The following is a 25,497-nucleotide window of genomic DNA, read 5'->3' as shown; positions in this document are numbered from 1 at the left end:
GGAGAGGGAGAATGGCGGTGGGCGGGAGGGGGGAAGAAACAGGAAAAAAGAGAAAATGAAAAAAATATTGCATTCAAAAGAATCCTGGAATGTATGGTATGGTCACATTTATGTAAAATTATAAATATGCATGAGGGCATGTGCATACTACAGAGATAAAAAAAATCCCAAAACGTGTTGAATTTTCAGAATTTCCAATTAATTCTTATATCTTGCAGAATTGACTTTTTTCTTCACCAGGATAATGCTAAATATTCTTAAAGGGTGTCTTCCCTTAAGACATGGCCACGTAACGTAGGCAGCCAGTAAGTGAAAATTATTGAGGAATGTATTCAACAGGGTCTGACTGTTCAGATTAAATTTCCCCAGGCTATTTTGTATTTTTGAAGAGCAAACTGCCTGTGAGCTTTTCAGCATACAAATATTTCAGAAAGGCGTTAAGTTTATTTTGCCCTTTAAATTTTTGTTCCTTTGGGGGAGCACAAACACTGCCTGCCAACGTCATTCTAACCCCTTAATTACAAAAGTGACATAAACATTTATAATCACAAATTACCAGCAGCGCATCAACGCTGGCAATAGCAAAATTAGGTTTGTGACTATTTTGTATGATGTGCATGATACGTATTAACTGGTAAAGGTTGCTGCTATATTAAATAGCCAGAAGGTAAAGTATTTATTTATATTGTAGTTCTGGTAATAATTTCATTAAGCATTTGAGTTGATCAGGAATGCAATGAAAGGAAAAACATCTCAACGTTTTGCATTCAGAAGAAGACAGATTTAAAACTCATTGCCAATATTTGCTCTAGAAAACTGAATTTCAGTATTATTCTCATTTTAATCATAATTATACTATTTTACTTAAGTAAACATGCAGAGTATAATTTGCAAAGGTATCACATGTATAAATAGGATATTAGCAGCACAGAAATGCACTTATGTTATTGTAATATCTTCCTTAAGAAATCAATTGTTTAGTTTTTGTAAATTCCCATTTACAAATGGACAGTCATGAACTTTAAGCAATATAGGGACGCAGAGGAAATCTTAGAAGGGAGGAATATTCACTGCTATTTGTTAAAGGCAAGGTTCACCGTAGTCAGGTTCGCAACCTGTCTGCCTTTCACCTCATCTGCCCTTCAGCCAGGCGAGGCGCTCTTGAACAGAAATGGACGCAGGTTCTGAGCTTGTGTGGACAGTTCAGTCCCTCTGCACTCCTCTCTGCCTTGCACTGCCTCATGCTCTGCGTTCCCAGAGATATTTTCACTTCTCATGGTTGCCCTGAATTGGACCACTTGTTTTACTCCACTCTGTGTTCCCTTGAGTTTTCCTGAGGTGAAGAGCTGTAAGTCTGCTCTGAGTGTCCTGAACACTTCAGGGATGCCTTAGTGTTCAGTGGTCTGGCTCACAGGCTCCCTCTGATCTTCTCAGCAAGCAGGGAGCTGTCAGCCTCCAGCCCCATTCGGAACTGCTCAAGTGATTCCTTCAGTTCTTCTTTTCCTATCAACTGAACACCGATGCCCTAGAGCCAACTCCCACCTGTCCTTATCCTACAGCTCATGGGCTTCAAGCTTTCTGCCACTCTGGTTTGAGTACTTTGCACAAGAACCTTGAAAACTGAGCATTTAGTTTTTCAATAAATTACACTCTTAGGTTTGGGGAAGACACTGCCCCCAGCCTGCCCCTCCTGTCTCACAGAAGAAACAGGCGAATAATGCAGCTCTATTTGTGTGGTGAGACCCACAGACGTCCCCTCTGGACCACCATCTGTCTCTTGGACATGCTCACTGTGTTTCTGCCATTTTCTTCCGTCACCCCCGTAGGGCACAGGTAATGGATTGGAGTCCTCAGAGGCTAGTTAGTTTCGTCTGGTCCATGCAGTTAGGTTGCTCCCTCACCCCCAGCCATCTAGCGTACATAAACGGGGGCACCCTATGAGAAGCATACGGGAATGCACACAGTGACGCTGACAGTGTCTTGAGAGTGCCACCTACTGGGTGTCATGTTGAGCTGTGAGCATGTATCCTGTGTACGACCGTCCATGGAACTATGGAGACAAACAACAAAACTACACGCTCACCTGACTGGAGAATAAGGAAAACTCAGGGGTGGCATTTAAGAGCCCCCCAATTACCTCTTGGTTGTTTTTCAAGACCATATTGATCTCTATCTGAAAAATATATGGGTATATAGCTCGAGGTGAAAACCTACGTTAATTTTTTTTCCAAAGAGCCAAATTTGGGAAAATTATTTATTCACTGCTCAGTTACTTTCTCAAATTGCCCTGTAAAAACCACAGAATAGAAGAATACTACCTGATTTTAAACAAGCAACATTCAGTTTGTTTCTGGCCTCCCCCCACCTCCCTGCCCCACTCATACTTTGTAACAGATAGGTGGTTCTTATCAAGGTAAGGTGAAATACACCAATATTTTTAAAAAGCTACTATTCCTTATAAGGACATGTCTGGTCGCAGGCATGGCCACAGGAGGTGGCAAGACAGCTTTCAGTGGCACAAGACAGCCTGGCAGCAAAGATAACTTATCTGGAGATGGCATTCTAGTCTTCTCCCACCTGGTGTGGAAGCCCTGTATAGGCTGCAGGAACATTATTCAGATTCTTCATTTTGTACAGAATGGACTCTGAAGGTCCAAGGTAGGGAGGGATGGAGAGTGTCCACTCTACTGGAGAGCAAGCACTTGGCCCTCCCTCCACCAGTCTCTCGGCTTCTCTAGAGCCCTGTATAGATGCTCTTGTCAGTGAACCCCCTGACACGTGGGAAGATTAAGCTGATATGTTTACAGGATTCCCATTCCAATTCTGCAGTCTTGTATCCCTAGTTAGATTAGCTAGCAGTTTGCTAAGGTTCTTCTATGAAAGATGAATTTGAAGGGCTGTTTATATTCCATATATGAATGTGCCATTACTTATTAATCATTTTCTTATTGTCTAATTTTATTTTTGGCCATGTACGTAATTTTTCTCTTGCAGCTCTGATTAGTTCCTTAGGCTATGTTCTCGTAAGTGGGCTTACTGGGTGAGTGACAGAAACGATTTCAATGCCTTTTTACATATTTTGCCAAATCACTTTTTGAAATGTTGCGTCTTTAGTCTCACCATTAGTGTTTGAGGATAATTAAACTAGCACATTCTTGTCACCGTTAAATATTTTTTCATCCCTGCCATTGTGATGAGTAAAAAATAGTAACTTAATTTATACTTTTAATTTCCACGGCAATCATATATATGCTTGTTTTCCATGTGCATTTGTTCTTCTATAAATAAATCGATGTGTCCATTTTTCCATGGATGGTGTTTGTGTTTTTCCTAATGATTTATAAGAGCTCTTTCTATGTTACATACGTTAACCACTTTTCCACTTGTTCTATATATTTTATCCAGTTTGTCTGTAGCTCTTTAACTTTAAATGAGGCTTTCCAATGTCTAGGTTTTAATGTTTACACAGTGCAAATCGACCACAGTGTTTCTTTGTAATGCTTTTTATTACTTCTTATGCTTTGTCATTTCCTAAGCAGAGACTGTGAAATAGTCAATCATATCATCTGGTTTCTCTTGGTTTATTCCTCACATTTAAATCATTAATATATCTGGTAAATATTGGGGTATTCAGTATAAGGTAAGGCTGTTTTATTTATTCTCCCCAAATCAGAAAAATTTAAGCATTATATGTCCATTTCTTATTGGTTTGCTGTATATCTTTTGGGGACAGTCAATTTTAGGGCTGTCTGCTCTGTTCCATTCATCTGTGGTTGATTTTAGTAACAGAGGCATATGGTTTTAATGGTAGCTTTATATTATTTGTTCTATGATCTAAAAGGCAAGACCTCATTTATAATTATTCTTTTTTCCTGAAATTTACAAATGATATCTAGGGACATTAAGTTCTCAAGAAAATCTCATAGAAATGGAACACAACACTTTTAACCTAGAAATCAACTTTAGAATATGTTTACATTTTCTTATCTTTCAATCCAGAAACACAGTGGGTCATTCCACTGTCCACCTCTGCTTTTTTTTTTTTTATCTTTCTGTGGTTTTCTTGCTAACTTTATTTCAAGGTATTCTATTTGTTTTTGCTCTTATTTCCAATATGTTCTTTTCCCATTATAAATTATTATAGGAAAGCTACGTATCTTTGCTGAATTCTTTTACAAGTACCAATCATTATTTTGGTTCATTCTCTGCATTTTTATTGTCAAAATTCATGTTGTCTGCTAATACTCCTATAATCCTATCTTCTTCTTTTCAATAATCATGCTTTTCAGAAACTTCTGTTGCTGTCCTATTGCTTCAGCTAGAAATTCCCAAATAAATAACGTAAAAAAGTGTTGTTACTAGCATCCTTACCTTCATCCTGCTTTTTAAAGGAACTGCTTTCAGTGTTTTACCATTATTATGATGTTGACAATTGATTTAAGAAATATACTCTTTATATTGCTAAAGCATCTCCTATTTCTAATTAAGTAAGAGTTTTGCTTTTCATTAGGACTCAGTGTTAGATTTTATTGAAAACTGTTTTAGCATTTATCAAGACGGCTTTTTTCTTTTGAACTTTGGATATTATGTTACATTGATATGTTATTTGGATAGTCTTTTAATGTAATATGCATTCAATCAGCTAGTACTATACTTCGGAGTTTTACCTCTAAATCCCTGAGATTGATCCATAGCTTTCTTCTTCTTTTTCTCTCCTTTCTCCCTCCTCTCCCTTCCTTCTTCCTAAAAGGTTATTTGTCAGACTTTGCTTCTAGGGTAGATGATCTTCATAAAATAGGCGACGTTCTGTATTTTTCTTTTTCTCCCAAGCAGATCACACACTATGGAAATTACTTGTTCCATGAATTTTGAATGCACTTGTCTAAAACACTGTGAGTTCCTGAACACTTTTTTAAAGGGAATTCTTTGACAGACACATCATCGTACTGACTATGTCTTCTCAGAAATTTACACTTTAACCTCGTATTTGTCTCTGTGAAATTGCATTCATAGCATGCCAAGATTTTAATATTATCAACTATAGTTATTATAATACTGTTCTTATTTCTATTTTTTGTGGCTTCTTTTTTAGATAGTCTATTTTGTTTTATTTTCAAAAAATACTATTTTAGCTTCATTTAGATATCGGGTATATTTCTGTCTTATCAAAATTATTTCTCTTTTTGTGTTTTTCCTGGGGCTGAAAAATACTTGTTCTCCTTTTTTTTAAAAAAAGAAATCTTACTTTACATCCTTTTTTTTTATTATTTTCTCTCAGTTAATCATGAAAACATTTAATGATCTGAATTTTCCCATGAATATAGATCTGGTTGCATTACATTCATAGTTTTTATATATAGCTATTCTCATTTTTATTATTTTGAAATAACTTATAACTCTAATTATAATTGCTTCACCTCAGATTTCATACTGATTCTTAATTTTAAGACTTATTTTTACACTTCTATCTCAATTGCATCATGGTCAGAAAATGTAATCTGGTTCAGTTCTGATATTTGGGAGTTTATGGACTAGCCCAGTATGTCTGTAAGAAAATTTTAAAAATACACTAGATATTTAAGAAGGTATTTTCTCTATGTGATATGAAATTATAAACTCCATGTGAATTTACCTTGTTGACTATATTATTTTGTCAAATATGCTATGTAATTTCCCTTTGAACTGATCTCATAGCTAAGTAATATGATGTCAAAACATGTAAAGAAAAAACTGTTTCCTTTGCTGAGGACATGGTTAGTCTTTTTTTCGTGCATTTTTTAATCAGAAATTTAATGGGAAGTTGGGGGGAAATATACTGTTCATTGCCCTCCTGCTTCCATGGCAGCTCCGTGTTCTCTGTAGTTTAGAATAGATAAAAATTGTGGAATGAGAAGAAATAATTTGAGTGCAAAAAATTTAACTATTTCCATTTAATGCTTCTAGGTCAACTGTTCTGTTGGAATTAAGTCAGTTAACTCATCAAAATCAATAATTTACACTTGATAATTCAGAGTGTAAACCCATGTATGGCAAACTGCTTTTATGGTTAGTATTTAATATAACTGAAATGCTAAAAATAAATGATACTCACTGAATTGTAAGGTTATAAATAAAATCATTTGTTTTTGGATACTGAAGGTTGTCGTTTTTTGAAAGGTTTGGGGAGAATTAGTATTATTTCTTATGAAGAGAGAATAGTAGCAAATAAATGTAAGAAGATAAGTGATCATCAGAGGTATGTTGGGAGGAAAAGCAATATAACTTCTGATGTCTCTTTACTTTCTACTCTTAATGAAAAAAAAACTCCTATAAAGTATGTGACCCAACATTATTTGAGCTACCTGGTCTTCACATGGCTATAAGTATGTTTACAGGTACACATGCAGACATATTCTTGGGTAGTTTGCAAAATGCATTTCTAGGGCCAGCATTACAATGGTAAATTGACAGGCATACCTTACAACAAATACCAAATCTGCACCATAATAACTGAAAATATTAGGACTACTGCATGAATCTAGATGCCATAAGAATTTAGAAATAAATAGATTGCTCTTTTCTTCTGACATTTACTCTGAAAGCATTTTCATTATATCTACTGTATGTATGCATGGCAAGGGACTGCTTTGATTTAGAGTTGAATTTACTGATGGTATTATGTAAATGAAGCATGGGAATTATCATAATGTCCTTATTTGTTAACCTTGCAACCCATTAAAAAAATTACAGCCTGTTGGACAGTCACAGCTTCTTTGTAAAAAGAGAGAAAGAAAATATGCTTTTGTGTTACTAGGGTATATTTATCCTACAATTAATCTTTTTCTTCTCTTCACAGAGGTCAACACAATTGCCAGGTGCACCATAGTTAAGAAGAAACGCCCCCTCCCCCCAAAGGAGCAACTCTGCACATTATTCAAAGTGAAATAATGCAATGTCACCGTATACTTCTGAATACAACAGCATAGGCTCTGTGATCAGATGGCCGCACCCTAGTTATACAAATCCTGTACTAAATTCCTCTCAGTGAAAATGCAGGTGCAGTTAACTCCTATCAGTTTCAATTGATAATGATTATTATCAAAACAAAGATATAAAACAAGCAGTTCGTGTGCTTACCTAATTTTATTTTTAAACTTCTTAATTAGTTCCTCAGTTTTCACTTGGACATTATTTTACTTTCGACACTTTCGCACATTAAAAAATATGTCTCACAGAGAGAGAACCTTATAAAATAAGGTTACAGCTTGTTAAAATAAAGTTGAAAACTTAATTATTCTCATTTATTATCCACATTTTCTAGGGCTTGCTTTTTTTGTTTGTTTAATCTTTTATTATAGAAAATTTCAAACATTCACAAGAGCAGAAAAGAACAGACAGAATATAGCAGAATGAACCTCCCTGTACACATCACTCAGTGCCAACAGGTATCCAGCCCAGGCCGATTCTGTGCTCCTTTTCTCTTAATCTGTCTTTAAATCAAGCTGAACCACCAGATAACCATACATTCAAGATATATTACTGGCCCCTTCACTGTTTTCACCACACGACCATTAGGCATGATTATAACTTAGAATACCCTGATGAATTTTCAAAGTGACCTCGAGAAAAAATTTGCTTTTGTACTTTTTTTTTTTAAATAGATCTTCATTGGAGCATAATTGCTCCATAGTACTGTGTTATTTCTGTTGTACACCAAAGTGAACCAGCCATATGCACACATATGTCCCCATGTCCCCTCCTTCTTGAGCCTCCCTCCCACCCTCCCTATCTCAGCCCTCTAGGTCTAGGGCTTTCTTCAGGATAGGTAAGAAGCTTTCCCAGGTCACTTTACGTAATCCAGCTAAGGCTGACTGAGTTGTTACAACGAAGTCGGGCGTAGCGATTATTTGAAGATGCCTGTAGATTTTTGAGAAGCATGAGATAATGAAAGTTTCAGGTGACTATTAGGCTTACTCTAGTGACATAATTATTTGTAAACTAGCTTGATTTGGTCTTCCAAGTGAAATTCTTCATGGGGAGGTATGGTTTGCCATGAAGGTCAGTGCTGCAGCAGTGGCCTGTTGAACCCCCGCTGGCAGGTTCCACAGCGTATCGGCTAAATGCGCCTCTGTGGTGGATGGCAGCTGCCCGCACTGCGAGGTTCAAAATTGCGGGGTTAGCAATTCTGATGATCTAGGGAGACAGGACCTCTAGACATTAGGCCTTCTACAATATAAGGCCTTCCCTGACTAGAAGTTTAAAAGCATACAACATACAAAAACAAATAAACATTTAAAGAATGTAATGCGACATTTTTTTGTTTTAATAAAAACAAAACTTCTAAATCTTTGCTCCACTGGCCACTGTACTTTGCTCCACATATAATTCTTGGAGGAAATTAAACAGCTTTCCAGCCAATTAATAAGCCATTATTAAATGTCTACGGTGTGATGAATAAGTGTGCTAGGGTAACAGAAAAATGAACATACAGTACATGGCATGGTCCTGCTTGCAAGGGTTGAAAATCTGACTGAGGAAGACAAAACCAATCTACATGGAATAACTTGAGGATAAGTAAACATGGACGGTGGTACTGATAATCTACTCCCTCCTATAAGTGTGCATCTGAATACCTGTGTGGGGTTTGTGATGTCTGAAGGTATGTAAGTATAACTGGGAAAATCACTAGAATTGGAGGAAAAGGGAACAGGTGGTGGAAATTCTTGGTTTAAATGTGGTCAGAAGATTGGCAAACCCAGGCTGGTTTACAGAGAAATTTAGGATGGAGTTTGATTTTCCTGAGGTAAATAAGCACATCCAAAGGTACAATAATGAATCTAGATCCCTTGCAGGGATTAAATATTGACCAAGCAATATCTGGCCCAATTTGTGACCTCAGTTTGAATTCTTTGAACTATATTTACTGTGAACTTTTATAAACTATTCAAGAAATTTTTTAGAAAGCTGCCTAGATCATTAAAATATCTGAACATAGACTACACCTGATGACAAAACCCGGCAGATATCGGAGGGTGAATCTCCCAGAAGCAGCACAGTGATTGTCAGCATCCCCCTTTCCCTTTGTGTCTATTCACAAACGTTAGGGGAAGTTGTAAGTAACTGTTAACATATAGGAGACTCAATGGATATTTTATAGTTCTCTCCCCACTTGCCCTGTCAGCATCATCCTGCATCATCCTGCATGACATCTTTAAAACCCTCTTCCTGTGGCTTCTGAAGTACTGGGCTCCCTGGTGCCCTTCCCACCCCTCTGGTTGGTCCTCTTTGCTGGGTTCTCTCTACCTGACCCGTACACATCTAGACTCATGCTCTGGTTCTCTTCTCTTCTCACCATGGGTGGATTTCCTGGATGATCTCATCTACTCAACGGCTTCAGTCACCACGCACGCATCCACCCACCTGGTAGGGCATCTACCGACTAACCTTTGCTTAAGACTGTTGACTGTCTCAGCCACCACTTCATCTGGGTTAAGTGGTCACGATGTACAACAGTTCAGATGTACAAAAATGTCACTTGATGTTCCTAAAACTCGACTTAATTCCTCCCTCTTAGTGCTCATTTCGATTTTCTAGCATGACGTTACTGTTAACGAATCCTAGTTAAACTAGGTTGCTTTCCATTTTCTTAGTGTCTTCTGAGAAAACTTAGTCATTCTGGGTTTCTGTTTTGTCCCCGGGCCACTGCATCTCCCAGTGTCCTCCCTTCCTACTTGGTTCTGGGTTGTCAGGTCTGCCCAGACCCCTCTGTGTCTTCAGGCCACTTCAGGCCCTCTCTCAGGCACTTCCTCTGCTACTCTCAGGGACAGGGGAAAATTCAGATGTTGGCCAGGCTGGCCTTCATTGAAGAATGAAGTGAACTATTTTGACTTTCTAGTAAAGTTCTGCTGCTTTTAGGCCTTTTCAAAGTCCCTGACAAAGCAATCTTGAGAAAGAAGAAGAGTGGAGGCATCACACTTCCTGATTTTAAGCTAAATAAAAAGCTAAAGTAATCAAAACAGTACGGTACTGGCATTAAAACAGGCACATAAACAGGCACATAAAATCTATTCTGAATAGAGAGAATAGAGAGCCCAGAAATGAACCCAAGTATATATGGGTCAACTAATTTTGACAAGGGCATCAAGAATACATAATGGGGAAAGAATAAACAGCACTGGGAAAACTGGATATCCACATGCAAAAGAATGAAATTGGAGTCATCTTACACCATACAAGAAAATCAGCTCTAAACAGATTAAAGGCTTAAACGTAAGACCTGAAACCATAAAAATCCTAGAAGAAAACATAGGGGAAAACCTTCCTGACGTTGGCCTTGCTAGTAATATTTTGGATATGACACCAAAAGCTCAGGCAATAAAAGCAAAAATCAACAAGTGGGACTACATCAAACTAAAAAGCTTCTGCACAGCAAAGGAAACCATCAACAAGATATAACAGGCAACCTACAGAATAGGAGAAAATATTTGCAAACCACATACTGGATATATTTCAGACAATATCCAAATAACCAAAATAAGGAACTCATGCAACTGAACAGCCAACACACACACACACACACACACACACACACACACACACACACACACACACACACACACACACACACACACACACACACACACACACACACACACCAAGCGACCAGATTAAAAAATTGGCAAACAACCTGAATTGACATTTTTCCAAAGAAGACATGCAAATGGCCAACAGTATATGAAAGAGTGCTTTCATACAAATCAAAATCTCTATGAGATATCACCTCACAGGTATCAGTATGTCTATTATCAAAGAGACAAGAGAAACAAATGCTGGCGAGAGGATGTGGAGAAAAGAGAACCCTTGTACACCTTTGGTGAGAAGGTGCATTGGTTCAGTCATTATGGAGAAGAATATGGAGATTCCTGAAAAAACTAAAAATAGAGCTACCATATGATCCAGCAATCCCTCTTCTGGGTATATATCCCCCCAAAATGAAATCAGTACCTTACATGATATGTTTATGTTCACTGTAACATTATTCACAATAGCCAAGATAGGGAAAACAACCTAAGTGTCCAGCAACAGATGAGTGAAGAAAGGAGATGTGATACACACACACACACACACACACACACAGAGGAATATTATTCAGCCTTAAAGAAGATCCTGCCATTTGGGACAACATGGATTAACCTGGAGGACATTATGCTGAGTGAAATAAGCCAGGTGCAGAAAGAAGAAAAACCTCATGGTCTCACTTATGCGTGGAATCTAAAAAAGTCAAACATTAGAAGCAGACAGCAGAATGGTGGTTACCAGGGGTGGGGAGGCGGGGGAAGCAGGGAGATGTTAGTCAAAGGGGACAGAGTTGCAGGTGTGCAGGATGAATAAGTCTAGAGATCCAATGTACGGCACGGTGACTACAGGTAATAATACGGTACTGAATCCTGGGAATGTGCTAGGAGAGTGGATTTCAGGTGCTCTCATCACACACACGCCAAAAAAGGCAACTATGTGAGAAGAAGATATGTTAATTAGCTTGACTGCAGTCATATTTCGCCAGGTATGTGGGCCTCCAATCATCATGCTGTGCACCTTAAAGCATTTTCAGTAAACACACATACACAACACACGACACACACAAAACTCCCTGGATGGTCAAAAGTGCAGGTCGTGGCAAAACACTGGTGGCCTCCACTCCCCTCCAGGAAGCGTCCGCGGCCCCCCTCCACCCCCTGCTTCCTGCTGAGCCCTGGGCTGAGCTGCTTACCCGGAAGCTCCCTCCAGCACCTCACTGCCCCGCCTTCACCAGGGCCTCTGCGCACACAGCCACAAGGGAGGCTGAAGCCCCCGAGCCCCTCTCTGCTCTGCTGGTCAGCAGGCCTCTGGGCAGGGGGCATCAGTGGCATTCAAACTAATGGGCCTCCGGACTCTGACTTGCCAGGCTGCTTCTTCACGTCAGGAGGTCTGGGCCAGGGCCTGGGAGCAGCAGGGCTGGGAAGGGTGGACACTTCGTGGCAGTGTTTTTTGTTGTTGCTGTTTTTAAAGCTTCACACAAGTCTTGAAAACAATGTGGCAGGATAACTGATTGAAACATTAAGCTATTTTTCCTTCCTCCCATATCAGACAAATAGCCGGGCTCATCTTAGTCCTTCCCTGCCTAAGGGACTTCCAGGGAAGTTGCCTGAGGTTAGCGGTGGTCCTGCCTTTGGTAAGAGCCAAACTCACTGCAGAGGTGGGGCCTGGTGCCCTGAGCGGGCGAGGGCCTCCGAGAAATAAGGACCAAAGGAAAATAAATGCAGATTCTCCCAGACAGGGCCCAGCAGGGCCATGGGTGGCCGCCCCTGGGGAGGTGGTAAGGCTGCAGGGAGGAGGGCTATTGGGAGCGTGTGCAAACCTGGTAAGACTCCTGACACACCCGCTTCCCAGCATCTCCTGCGCGAATGGGAGCAGCAGAGGCCAGCTGGGAGATGAGGGTCACAGCAGTACCTGTGGGCAACTAACTAGTGACTACAGGCTTTACCTGATCCTTTGGTGGCTACATAAGGCCCCGGGGCCCTTGCACAGCCCTGGGGAAGGGGAGGTCTGATAATTCCTGAGTCTGAATTCGCCACCAGTTTAGTGAATGTGGGCAGACAGTGACTTAGGCTGATAAGAAGAAAATGTAATAGTGCATCTGGGTTTGTGCATCTGAATGGAGATTTGCACCTTCTACTTAACATACAGATTTTGACAGAAGGAACAGATATATTTCACTTGTTTGCTCCCGCTTATCCAAACTGCACCCTGCTCCCCAACCTCCCCCAACTCCATCCCTTTCTACTCCCTTTTGGCGTCATATGCCAAGTTCTATTTAAAGTGTATATAAAGGGAAAAAAGAAAAGAAAAAGAGAAGAAGAGGAGCGCTTTCCTGATGGCACAGTGGTTGAGAGTCCGCCTGCCGATGCAGGGGACATGGGTTCGTGCCCCGGTCCGGGAAGATCCCACATGCCGTGGAGCGGCTGGGCCCGTGAGCCATGGCCGCTGAGCCTGCGCGTCCGGAGCCTGTGCTCCGCAACGGGAGAGGCCACAACAGTGAGAGGCCCGCGTACCGCAAAAAAAAAAGAAAAGAAAAGAAGAGGAGAATGAAATCAAAAAAGGTAGGGGGTATGTGGAATATTCTGGAAAAGTGTGTATCTACTTATAAAAAATGAAATAAAATGAAGGCGCTTGCCAAGACAGTTAAACCATTGTCACCTCAAATCTGCTATAGAATAAAGGTGGACAACTAATAAACAAAGTATCTGGCTTTGCCTGTCCCTTCGGGAAGTTCCAACTCTACCCATCTTTACCTGAGATGCACTGCTGAGAAGAAACTCGTCTAGTAATTGGCTTATAAGGATAGACACCCAGATAAAGAGGCTTCAGTTGCTGTGACAAAATCATTTCATTCAGTTTTTTCTGCAGAATGAAATATTCTTCAGATAGCTTTGTTATCTAAAAAGAAGGTCACATATCAGATTAGATCAAGGAAGAGAATTCAGTGAGCTCCAAGGTACACCGGGGTCTGGTCAATTCCTGAACCGCTCCCCCTGGGGCTCTCATGTGCTTCTCCTCCAGGACTCACCCCGACCCCGTACCAAGGTCGGATCAAGTCCTCACTTGACAAAACCTCCCCCTTTGCGGTACTTGCCCATCTCACATCTTCCATTCAAAACTGCCCAACATACGACCCTCCAGAAGCGCTCTCTCCTGATAACTCCTTCCCAGGGTCCCTAAGATCTGGCTTCCATCCTTAGCATTCTGCCGCCGTGGCTCTTCTGCTTTTATCCTGAGGAGCCCCCCTGCTGACTGGGACTGTGTTGACCTCCCTCCTTTCCTGTCCAGGCTTCTTCGCCTGACTTCAGCGCTACCCTCTCTCTCCTGGTTCCTCTTTCCATCCTGGCCCCTCTGCCTCTACCTTGTCTGTTAACACGGCTGCCCTGCTAGGTTGAAGGTGGGGCTCCTGCTCTTCTGCCTCGAGCTCTGCTCCTGGGGAGTACTGAATCCACTCCCACGGTGGTTTTGCCAGCTGTAGGTGGATGCCAGGCGATTCTGCATCTCCTGAATGTGGCAGGTGCTTGGCAGGTCAGGGTCCTAATCTCTGCTTTGGGCTTTAGAGTGAGAAGATTTATCACAAGGAAGGGAAGGACCGCCTGTATATTAAACTCAATATTTCCATGTGCTTAAAAAAAAAGTAGAACAGGAAGGGACTAAATAAAACAATGGCAGATCTATGACCAGCTAGGGGTTGGAGATGTTTGGGCCACACTCGTAACAGTCAGGGGGTGTCCAAGGGCAGTTATTGTGTTTCTTGCGGGCTTAGCCACCGTCAGACAAAAGGCAGAGTTTAGAGACTCAGCAGTAATAGGTGATCCTTCTTTGAACCCATTATGACATTTCTTCTATGATTTCATACACTATTGACTACCCTGATAGTACATATTCATTTATAATATGCATTTTAGAGGCCACCTAGTGAAAATCCTTCACTTTACACAGGAGAAAATAAGGGTGCTGACACATAAAGTGATTTTCTCAAGGTCAAACACCTAGAAAGAGAGAGAGAGCCAGAGTGGGGCAGGGACAGGGGCCTGTGATCTCTCCATAGCACTAATTTATCAGAGCTCCATGTACACCTGGGAGAAGCCCTAAAGCCGACTGCCCCTTCTAGAAACAGCTGAAACACGCCTACCAATAGCACGAGATATTCTCCAAGAGGGAATTTTCCTTTGTGGCTTTTCTTGATGGTTCCTCATGGCCATGACGGAACATATAGATTGTCATCTTCATTGCATATATGCTCAGTAATGCTACCATCTGATTCTGATACCTAATTATGTCTTCTCAAAATTTGGGGTACAGAAAGCATAGACTTTAGAGGATTTTGAAAACTTTTTTTTTCATCTATAATGGAAGATCTCAGATACATGGAAATTTGCATTGTCAAATGCCAGCATTTTAGTAGGCTGTATAAACCAATGACTAGTCTCCTTACTACACAAGATTTCCATCGCATTTTATACTATTTTTATCATAGAAATTTGTTTACAAAATTTATGGCTATTCGAATAGCACTGTCCCTGAGATGTTTTATTGAAAAGGTCTGCAATCTCATAAAAACAGATGAAACAATATATCAGTTATCAGTTGTCTGTTTAACTCGGTTATCGTGGAGTTCCCAGAGATCTGTACTAGTAAACAAATCTGTTCGTTTACATACCTGTTTTGAAAAAATTGCCAAATCACACGCTTCTTTTTCTGAAATTGCTTTTGAGTCTCTAACGCTCTTCATCCTGATGTTACAGTATTCCTCAAATTTTGCGGGATGGGAATACAAAGTGTGAGTGTTTCTTGCTACTTCTGTCGGTGTTGCAACCGCTTTTTGATTTTTAAAAGAAGACATCCTGTCCTTCCTTAACTGCTGCCCCCTCTTGTAGCCCCGGTATTTGCTCTGAATGAACACCGCTGCTTTGTCTTCTTTTTCCTGGGCTTGCATTGCCGGTTCGATTTGCCTCTCTTGGACCATCCCATGCCTCACAGGGTTCCTCTGATGACTGCATACTGGGGCATTCTGGGTGACCACGGACGTCTTCTTTTCTTTTTCCTTGCTATTTGCATCTTGGCAAACCGACCTGTGGCTAAGACTAGGTTCTAAAGTTTTTTTAAAAGAAGGCTGCTTAGGAGCTGAGGTCTCCTGCGCTAACCAAAGTCCTGGGTAGCTTGGCCTTTCTGATATGGCCTTCCTTTCTAGATATGCTGCTTTTGAGTCTTCGAAATTCCTTTCCTCTGTGTAGCACTGATAATAATTCTGGACCACAGTGTCCTCCTTTTCCATTTTCCTTATCTTACTATTTTCTTCCAAGTCTTTCATATACTTCTTATTGGTGTTTACTTCTGCCCAAGGGTCCCCCACCAGATACAATTCTTGCTTAGCCTCTTCCTCATACACATTGTTCATTTTTTTCGGGGTCTGATATCCTCTGTTGTTACTTTCCATAGCATTCGTGGATTCCCCCTCAGCTTTGAAAGTGGAAGTCTTCACTACAGATGTATTCCCCTTGTTATTTGGAGCTGGAATGACTGTTTCATTAGTAGAGACTGCATTCTCTGTCTGTTTCTTCACAAAGGATTCCCTGTGTGAAATATATTGCATCGGAATATATGATACTAAACTAGAGTTTATTACCTTGTTTGGCAATAGCACATGTTACATTATGTTGGGAGCAAAGCAAAAGGGACAAAAAAGCTCAAAATAAAGACTTATCAAGTCACAATAATTGAATATTTCCCCCGAAATGTCCTCTCTAGTGACAACTGTGATGGCTACTCAAATAATGAGAAAACTAGCTTCAAATTAGGGTGAGAAATATCCTAGCATAATTTCACTTACTGAGGTATCAAAATCCTAGGAATTTAATCACTTCAAGATATCTCCTTTGCCAAGAAATTATCTTTTTTGCTTCGTTCAGGATTGTATTTCTTCCAAAAGTAGCAGAGGGTACAGAGTAGTGGGAAAAGATGATTATAGTACATTTATTACATTAAGAAGACAAGGAAAAAAACCACATTTTCCTCTCTCATAATTTTCTGTGATAGCCATCATTTGTTAGTATTTGTCACAATTCTGAAAGATTTGAGAAGAGCTAAAATAATAAAAAGCTAGAAGGTGATGTAGGAACAAACATAATGCTGGGTGTTCAGCTAGTGAGGGCATACATTTAAAAACACGCTCATCGAGTGCCTAGATTATTAAAACATGTTGTAACTCAGCAGAAACCTCTGAATCTCTTGGTAGCCTTTTGTTTCTTTAAGAAGTCATTTTGCTTTTTAGAGACAAGAAAAACGTTGGTTACTTAATTTTACATTTTATTAAAGTGTCATGTTCTCCTGTAAACTAGCAATTTTATATACAATGGTGAAAAACCACTGGCTGTTAAATTTGTTTCAGCTTCAAGACATTAAGATTAAATAGGAAATTAAAAAAAAAAGATATGTCCTTTTCCCAACAAAGTACCTACAAGAAGGAGATGGGGAAACTATATCTACATTTGAGACCAGTAAGTAGGGTATGTTCACTAGGTTGCATGCTGTACTTTGATAAGCTCTAAGTCTACGGATCACAGAACGTATCTTACAAAATTCAAGGAAAAGCAGTGTCCCTGCTATGGTTCATGATCTTGTTCATGATACGCTGGCCAAAATTTCACAGTTGTTCCTTTATTAATACCCTTTTGAAAGGACAGTTGGAATGATTTCCCCTTAACTTGAAGATATGATCTTCTTTGAGGAGGGAAGTGTGGTCATCTGAGTGAAATGACAACAAACTCTCCAATAGGATAAAGAACACAAAAGTGGCCACGGGGTGTCGCTGACATTTGAGGCATCACTGTCAGGAACCTGGTTAGGTATGAGACAGACTGTGGACTTTTATTTTTTTAATTTTTATTGGAATATAATTGCTTTACAATGTTGTGTTAGTTTCTACTGTACAGCAAAGTGAATCAGATATATATATATATATATATATATATATATATATATATATATATATCTCCCCCCTGGTTTTTTGGATTTCCTTCCCATTTAGGTCACCACAGAGCACTGAGTAGAGTTCCCTGTGCTCTGTGCTATACAGCAGGTTCTCATTAGTTATCTATTTCATACATAGTAGGGTATATATATCAATCCCATTCTCCCAATTCATCCTACCCCTCCTTCCCCCCTTGGTATCCATAAGTTTGTTCTCTACATCTGTGTCTCTATTTCTGCTTTGCAAATAAGTTCATCTGTACCATTTTCTAGGTTCCACATACAAGCAGTATTATATGATACTTGTTTTTTTCTTTCTTACTTCACTCTGTCTGACAGTCTCTAGGTCTATCCACGTCTCTGCAAATAGCACTATTTCATTCCTTTATATGGCTAAGAAATATTACATTGTATATGTGTACCACATCTTGTTCATTGTGGACTTTATTTTGTGACTTTCCAGATGTGAAAAATCTATACTGTCAAGATGGTATAAGAATGAACATTATTTTACCTTTTATTTTCAAAGTTTTTCTTGTAGTCAAATTCCTGATCTTGAGTCTGAATGGTTTTTACTGCTGTGTTTTTCGTGTTATCAATTTCTTTTCTTTGTTTCCTGGCTAGATGTCCTCTTGCAGCTGAAACATATAAGGCCCAGAGCAGTGTTAATTATAATAAATAAAAAGCATTACTTCAATGGGTAGAAACAAATGGCTTTTCACCATCAGTGCCAAAGAGGAAAATGAAATTAAAGATTCCAAATAGAACAGGTTCGAAAAAATATGGGACTCATTAAGAAGACTCTTCCGGACGACAAGCTTTAGCAAGAAAATAATTGAAGTAACTTTCGTTTTAAGGGGAGTATTAAGATGAAACTAAAATGATAGAGATGAGCTAAGTTGATGAAAAAGACAACGTGTACTCACCATTTGCTTAAAATCTGCTAATGCTTATGTTTCCTTTATTTCTGCCATGTTCAGCTATTCATGGGAGAAAACCCCTATTATCTAAGGATATGGTTTGAACCTTTTGGCCAATTATTCTTGGAGCCAGATATATTTCAGAATTCAGACTTAAACTTTTTAAAAAAAATTTTTAGAAAAGTAATTTGGAACAAATAACATATATTCTGTAAAATTCCCCATGGTAAATCAGCATTCCATAGTCAAACACATGAATGTTTCTCCAGAAAAACATACAATTCTTACCGAGTGGGATGAATAAAGGACTGTGAATATTAGGTCATGTTTCACTTCCAAATGAGTTATGAAAAACCTCTTTTTTCAGTGTTTTATGAAGTTTGGAATTGTGGATAAAGAATTAAATCCCAAATTGCAGGGTTTGCATTTTTGATGTCCCAGTGAGAAGTGAAGGGCTTAAAATTCCAAAAGATGATGATGAGCTCTTACGGACTGACGGATTGGAACTGGACCTTGAACTGAATCTTTTGAATGTCAGTCAGCTACTCTGCCCACCACATCAGTGTTCTTCAGAATGTAGCTTGCAAATAAATAGTGGATCATAAGATCGATTTAGTGGGCCAAATCTAACAACTAGAAATTAAATGGAATAAACCAGAATAGAAAAGTATCAGAATGCAGTGCTTGTAGTATGTGTGTATATCGGGTTACAGAGTAAAATACATTGTTTGTTATGGGTATCTAGTCAAAAGTTTTTGAAAGATATTGTATTAAGCCATGCTGTGTTCTAAATTTAGCTTTTTATAGAAAAATGGAAAGTGAAATCCAAAGTTTATTAATACATTTAATAAAAACTTGTGAAATATGATTATAAATATTATTTCCCTACAGTTAACAGAAAGAAATGGATGCCCTTTAGCAGAGTGAGATTTCATTAAGTTGTCAAAAATTATGGCAAGTGTAACCTTTGGAATAAAGTAGGGAAAATGTTACTGCCCAATGGGTTATAATAATATGATTCTTGAGATCTACAATTAATTCAGTCACTTGCTGTATCTTGCACAATACGTCAATTGTGTTTCATTGTGACAGAAAATTTGAAAATTATTTTCTTTAAAACAAAACATTTATTCAGATATTAAAAGTGTCAGTCACTACAACAATCATTCAGATTTAGCATAGAGAAAGTATCAAGGTAACAGAGTTTGGAATTAAACACGAAAGCGACATAAGAATTGGAGGTAAGTAAGATTTGATCTCATGCACACATCTAAACACAGCATTATGTTCTGTTACACAGTGAGATGGTCTGAGTGATTACCTGACTGTATTATTATAGCGCTCTCTTTCCTTTTCTTCTGTATTTTTTGGTATCTTCTTGAACCCAAGAATCCTCTGACACAGGCTTGAATCAAAATAAGCTTGTCGATGGCTTCCTTTCGCATTAAATTTAACTGTTCCACATGATAATACTTAAGGAACACCTTAAAAGAATTAAAATAAAACACAAATAAAACTACGGCGTGCAGGTGTGAAACAGTCATGTGCTGTGCTCTGAAGACTAGATTATATTCTAAACATTTTTCGATTTTGGAAATCACTATCTTTTGCTTCTTTGGCTTGGATGTTGCTATCACATTATAGATTTTTATGATTGAAGAAAACCCCTCTTTGAGAAGGAATATAGTTTAACAATCATACTGTTTATTTGCAACAGGTACCTAGGTTTTGTTGGATAGGCCAATATGAGTGGAGGATACCAAGCTCTTTTATCAAAGTTTTAGCATCAGATACTCTGGACAAAGCTAATTTTTTATGCTTTTTGAAAGAAGAGATAATTAAACTTCCCAAACTTCAAAATCTTACAAATCTATTTGTAAGAGAGAGGACACTTATAGTTAGAGGAGTTCATTCACCAAATGTTTACTGAGACCTATTCTATGTACTTATCTGCTGGAACACAAAGGTGAACAAACCAGGGGCACTGCCCTGCAGGGGCTCACAGTGTTGTCAGTGGAGAGAGTAAGGCAGAGAGAGGGTCCCATGCAGAATGAACAACTTTCTCACCGGACCCAGCAGCCACTGTGAAGATAGGAGGGCTGGTTTTTGATGATTCTAAAATCAAAATGAATCGGAGCAACAGGGGAGCCTGAAGGCTCGGAGCTGTTCTCAACTAAGAGTTTTCAACCATTCCCAGGAAATAGGAAGGTATGTTTTTTTTCTTTTAATGGCTAAATTTACTAATGAAAGTCACCTCAAAGAGAGTTTATTGAATCCACTAAGAAGTCACTTGAATTCAAATTTAAGAGCTGAGTCATGAGACCTGGTAACCCTGACTGTAGAATTCTCTCAGCACTTAGAAGCCTGGCACCAAGGGCCAACAGGTTAGCATTACAGGTTTTGATTGAATTTAGTTTTAATTTTGACAGGACTCTAGATGCTAATATATTTAGTCTATTCTACTGCCGACAATTCATTTAAAATTCAATCTATCTAAAAAGGTCATCATTTTTTTTTGCACAGCATTAGGAATGTTCTTATATTGAATACTTTTATCCATATTAATGAATTGGAAAAGGTGAAGTGAAAAAATACAAATAGCTTTAAAATGCTGCTTAAATATCATGCAAAACTGGAACTGCAAAGGGCCTTTTTACAAGTTAAAACTCCATTTGAAGTTAGGCATGTGTTTCAGACCATAAATCATGAGATGTCAGCCTGACAAAATTCACTCTTGTGAGAATCTGAAAGAAAATGGTGTGAATAAAAAACATATCTTTGTAATGCTCAGGAATCCCCCTTACTAAATACTAAAGTAAATACGGATTACTGAATATGTGGGACACTCCGTATAAGATAAACACTTTGAAAATTTCCTTAAATTGTTACAGGCCTAACTTTTCTTTTTTTAAACTAATTTTTATTGGAGTATAGTTGATTTACAATGTTGTGTTAGTTTCTGCTATACAGCAAAGTGAATCAGTTATAAGAAAGACAAATATCATATGACATTGTTTATATGTGGAATCTAAAAAAAATGGCACAAACGAACTTATTTACAAAACAGAAATAGAGTCACAGATGTGGAAAACAAACTTATCGTTACCGAGGGGGAAATCGGTGGCGGCGGGGGGGGGGGATAAATTGGGAGATTGGAACTGACATATACACACTACTGTATATAAAAGAGGTAACTAACAGGCCTAACTGTTCATCTGAACATATGAAAATTCTGTCCCACACTTCCCACAGCTAATATAGATTTCCTGGCAAGGGTGGCATGTCAGTCTACGTCTATGGAAGAGCTGACAGCAGTTACTCTTGAGTGGTCAATCTGAGTACTTCTTTGCCTTAGCTTGATTTTCTTCTCCATCCTCCCCCAGTGATACATTTAGTGCACTCCTAGGACCTGGTCCTGTTTATCTCCTTATCCCCATCTTGTTTGTAATGCTCTGAGGATATCTGAGAAGTAAATGCATCCTTTCTCCAAGAAGCCACCTATCTTACTTCCATATTCAAAACAGGTTATGATTTTGTACTTCATTCTTTAAGGCAGGGGACCCCGACCCCCAGGAGGAACCGGGCCGCACAGCAGGAGGGGAGTGGCAGGCGAGCGAGCGGAGCTTCATCTGCCGCTCCCCACCGCTCCCGTTACCGCCTGAGCCATCCTCCCCCCGCCCCCCCATCCGCGGAAAAACTGTCTTCCACGAAACCAGTCCCTGGTGCCAAAAACGCTGGGGACCACTGCTTTAAGGGATTAAATAAGCTAAGATCTCACAGGCTCTCAGATCTGATACATAAACACACCAATATCCAAACACCTATAGTGTGCGTCTAGTAATAACATTTCACTCCAGATAAATTTCAAGTTTACAACAAAAGCAGATTTGAGAATTAGGAAAATAAAGAAAAACAGAATCCTATTGAAATCATTATGATTCTCGACAGCTTTTTGACTATATTTGGTGCTGATAAAACAGAGAAAATATAAAAGTCTGTTTTCTAGAGTCATCCGTTCCATCTTTTTTTGGATAGCTCTTCAAGATATATTTTTCTTGAATTTCTTAAAAGAAACCTTTACGAGAGCAAAGTGTTTAATTTTGCTGAAGAAGGAAACCGCTATGACTTTATCAATTTTCTTCCCCTATTTCAAGCAAAGATTCTATAACATGAAAAGCCATATTTTCAATCATTGTAAAATGTAATTCTCAGTACATCCACCATAAGTATGAAGTTTTTTCTTGAAAATTATATGAAAATATTACTTTTGTTTTTCCAAGAGCCCAGTTATCAAGACCAGCTTTTTCCAAAATGGTGGCACAGGTGTCAGGGCTCAGTGGAGGTTCTTCACACCACTTGTAACAGAGAACGTGGTACCTTTGAATGGGAGAGAGGGCTGGTTAGTATTTCATAAAAGTTTAACGTCTCAGGAGCCTGGTGGGCTTCTTAGAACAACTCTGCAGTAAACTGAACTCCAGACTGACTACTTGTGTAATTTGAGCATTGTTTTTCACTTCAGTGATGCTTTTCCACACAACACTAAAACCCCATACAAAACTCTGTCGTTCAAAAAAAAATTAACTGGATATTTTTTAGAAAGCAACCTTTCTCTGGTCACTAAAAGCAGAAGGACCGCAGTGGCAGAAGCAGAGGGAAAGATTTCATTCATTTTTTTCATCTTCACAAAAACACTGGGAGCTGATCTTCAAATTGGATGAAGGAGTTTAATTCTACACAAACTTCCCGCATTACAGCAACAATTGAGGGGAGGAAGTGAGTAAGGGCTTAATGCAGGAGGGAAATGAGAGAGGAGGAGATACTGCCCATCCGCCTGTGTTCTAGATGTCATCTCTTCCTGCCCCTCCTCCTCTTTTCTTCTGTGTATTTTCAATCCCCTTTCTCTCTCCAGCCTCCTCACACTTAGCGCAAAGCAATCCCCCTGAATGCCTCTCCTCTGAAATGCTTCCATATCCCCCACTAGCTTTGTGGACAAACAGAAAGATGGTTTAGGTTAACTGTCTCCAGTTCCCTACTTCCCATCACTCCTCCGCTCCTGGGATCTTATTTAATCACATATGATCTTTTAGTGATGAAGCCTTAGCCAGTTGTTTTCCATCCTAATCCTAAGTGTTCCTTCTGTAGTTCTCCGTCTTGAGAGAGTGTCCCTGAGATTCCCAGCCCACCCTGCCCCTCCCCCGTTTCTCCTCCTCCTTTTCAGTCTCCTCGACATGCCTCCTCGACTTGCTGCTTAAATGCTAGGGCTCTACAGTGCTCTGTTTCTTTCTAAGCTCTCTCCACGCGTCACGTCTACATGCACGACTCTGACTGTTCCCTGTATGTGATGACTGCTCTACATACATCCTCAGCCCTATTTCCATAAACTGGGAACACATTACTTCTAACTGCCTACCCTACACCCCCACCTGCTTATCCCACAGACACTCCGGACTCAGCAAAATGCATCACCTTTTCCTTCTTATCTCTGTGAATGATGTCACCCCTTCTTAAAGTACTAAAGCTAGAAATCTGTGTGTCATCCTAGATTCGTTCCTATTCTTCACTCGGTGTATCCAACAAGCTTAGAAGCCTCTCTGAAATCCTTTTCTCTAGTCCTGCTGCCCTTACCTTAAACCACCTCCCGACTGGCTATGTGCGTCTTCACGCCCTCCTCCCCGCTTCCTAGCCAATGTCCACAGCTCTGTCTGAATTATCTTAATAAAATGAAAATCTGATCAAGTCCTTTCCTGACTTGAAAGTGTCCGAGAATCTCCCAAGTTCTAAGCTGGGACGGCAAAAGCAGGTGCTTTCAAAGGCTGGGCAGGCCACGTGAATACGTGAGCCGGGAAGTGTGACAATGTAGGAAATGCAGAGGTCACACCTGCTGAAAGGCAGTCTTTACAACTGGCTGCCACGCATGATGACGTCTGCATGCCCCCTCCTGCTCTGTATCCCTGCCCGCCTTGCTAGCCTCACCCTTGGCCATCTTCCACGGACATCTTGGGCTCCAGTCATGAAGGCTATTCACAGTTATGCCAAAGGGCCACATCCTCTCATGGCTCGATGCTTCTGGATGTGTCATCCTCTGTGCCTGTATGTCCTTCCATCCTCACTCCCTGTTCCCTCAAAAAAGACCTACTCTTTCAATATTCTAGAAACGCTCTTTAACAAATCTTCAGTGAACAGACCCCTGGACTAACATTCTATTTCCCTGTGTAAGACACACCGGCTGATGTCCACTGCACACTTGGGGTGCATGGGCCGCAGCTCTGCCTAGTGTGCCTGGGCGCTTCTGCTCCTCCCAGGGGAGCTGTGTTTGCTGCCAAACCTGTTCATTCACTTGGTGAGGAGTTATTCAAATAAATATCCGATAAACTGATGGAACGTGAGTGAGGAAAGCCAGAGGGCTCTTTCTCGAAAAATGCATCAAATGCTTTGGTAAGACCTTCTAAAGAAGTACTTATTCTAAAAAACTATGGAATTAAACATGGATGAAGCCATTACAGAAGGTGGAGCAGAATCATAAGAATCAAGGAATATTTAGCCCTGTGATTGTTTCAGGAGTTATCTTTAACTTCTTGCTTCCCCTCAAGAAATACGAATGGAAATCATACATAAGGGATTATGAACAGTTTATGTAAGAAAGAGTCAATAAACTCTGATTAGTGGACATTATTCAAAGAAAAAAATAAGCCTATATCAAAAGATTGAAAAATGAATACATGTTGATGTTCTAATATATATATTACTTTTATGATTATCTGCTTTCTCTGAATTTCTACTATAATCTAAGAAGTCTCCCCCTTCTCTCCTCACTCCCCCCAGCTCTACTTCATGCTCCCAGACCTGCACACTTTTAGTAAAAATATCCACTCTCTTTCATTCGTGTAACAAATACTTATTGAACACCCAGCATGTGCCAGGCACCCTCCTAAGTGCTGGGGACACTGCAGTGAACACGGCAGACCAACACCCTGGCCTCCTGGAGTTTATGTTACATCGTATGATAATGTAGATAATCAGATCCCTGTTCCCACAACTAGTCTGGACT

At 39.7% G+C, this 25,497-nt stretch overlaps 1 protein-coding gene across 1 annotated transcript in view; it reads right to left on the bottom strand.

The window, feature by feature from the left end:
- Positions 1-25,497, bottom strand: part of MYO3A (myosin IIIA) — a gene marked incomplete at both ends in the record, with an annotated part of 170,181 nt that overhangs the window by 17,268 nt on the left and 127,416 nt on the right. The window contains 5 exons of the mRNA XM_082839748.1: positions 13,311-13,455; positions 15,221-16,133; positions 18,044-18,167; positions 19,771-19,933; positions 22,715-22,826. Of these exons, the coding sequence (XP_082695874.1) occupies positions 13,311-13,455; positions 15,221-16,133; positions 18,044-18,167; positions 19,771-19,933; positions 22,715-22,826 (1,457 nt within the window). The remainder of the gene's footprint in view (positions 1-13,310; positions 13,456-15,220; positions 16,134-18,043; positions 18,168-19,770; positions 19,934-22,714; positions 22,827-25,497) is intronic.

The sequence above is a fragment of the Leucopleurus acutus genome (assembly GCF_964270905.1).
Source record: "Leucopleurus acutus genome assembly, chromosome: 1".
NCBI classification, from domain to species: Eukaryota; Metazoa; Chordata; class Mammalia; order Artiodactyla; family Delphinidae; genus Leucopleurus; species Leucopleurus acutus.
The sequence above is the reverse complement of the archived record's forward strand: the minus strand, read 5'-3'. Positions and strand labels throughout refer to the sequence as shown.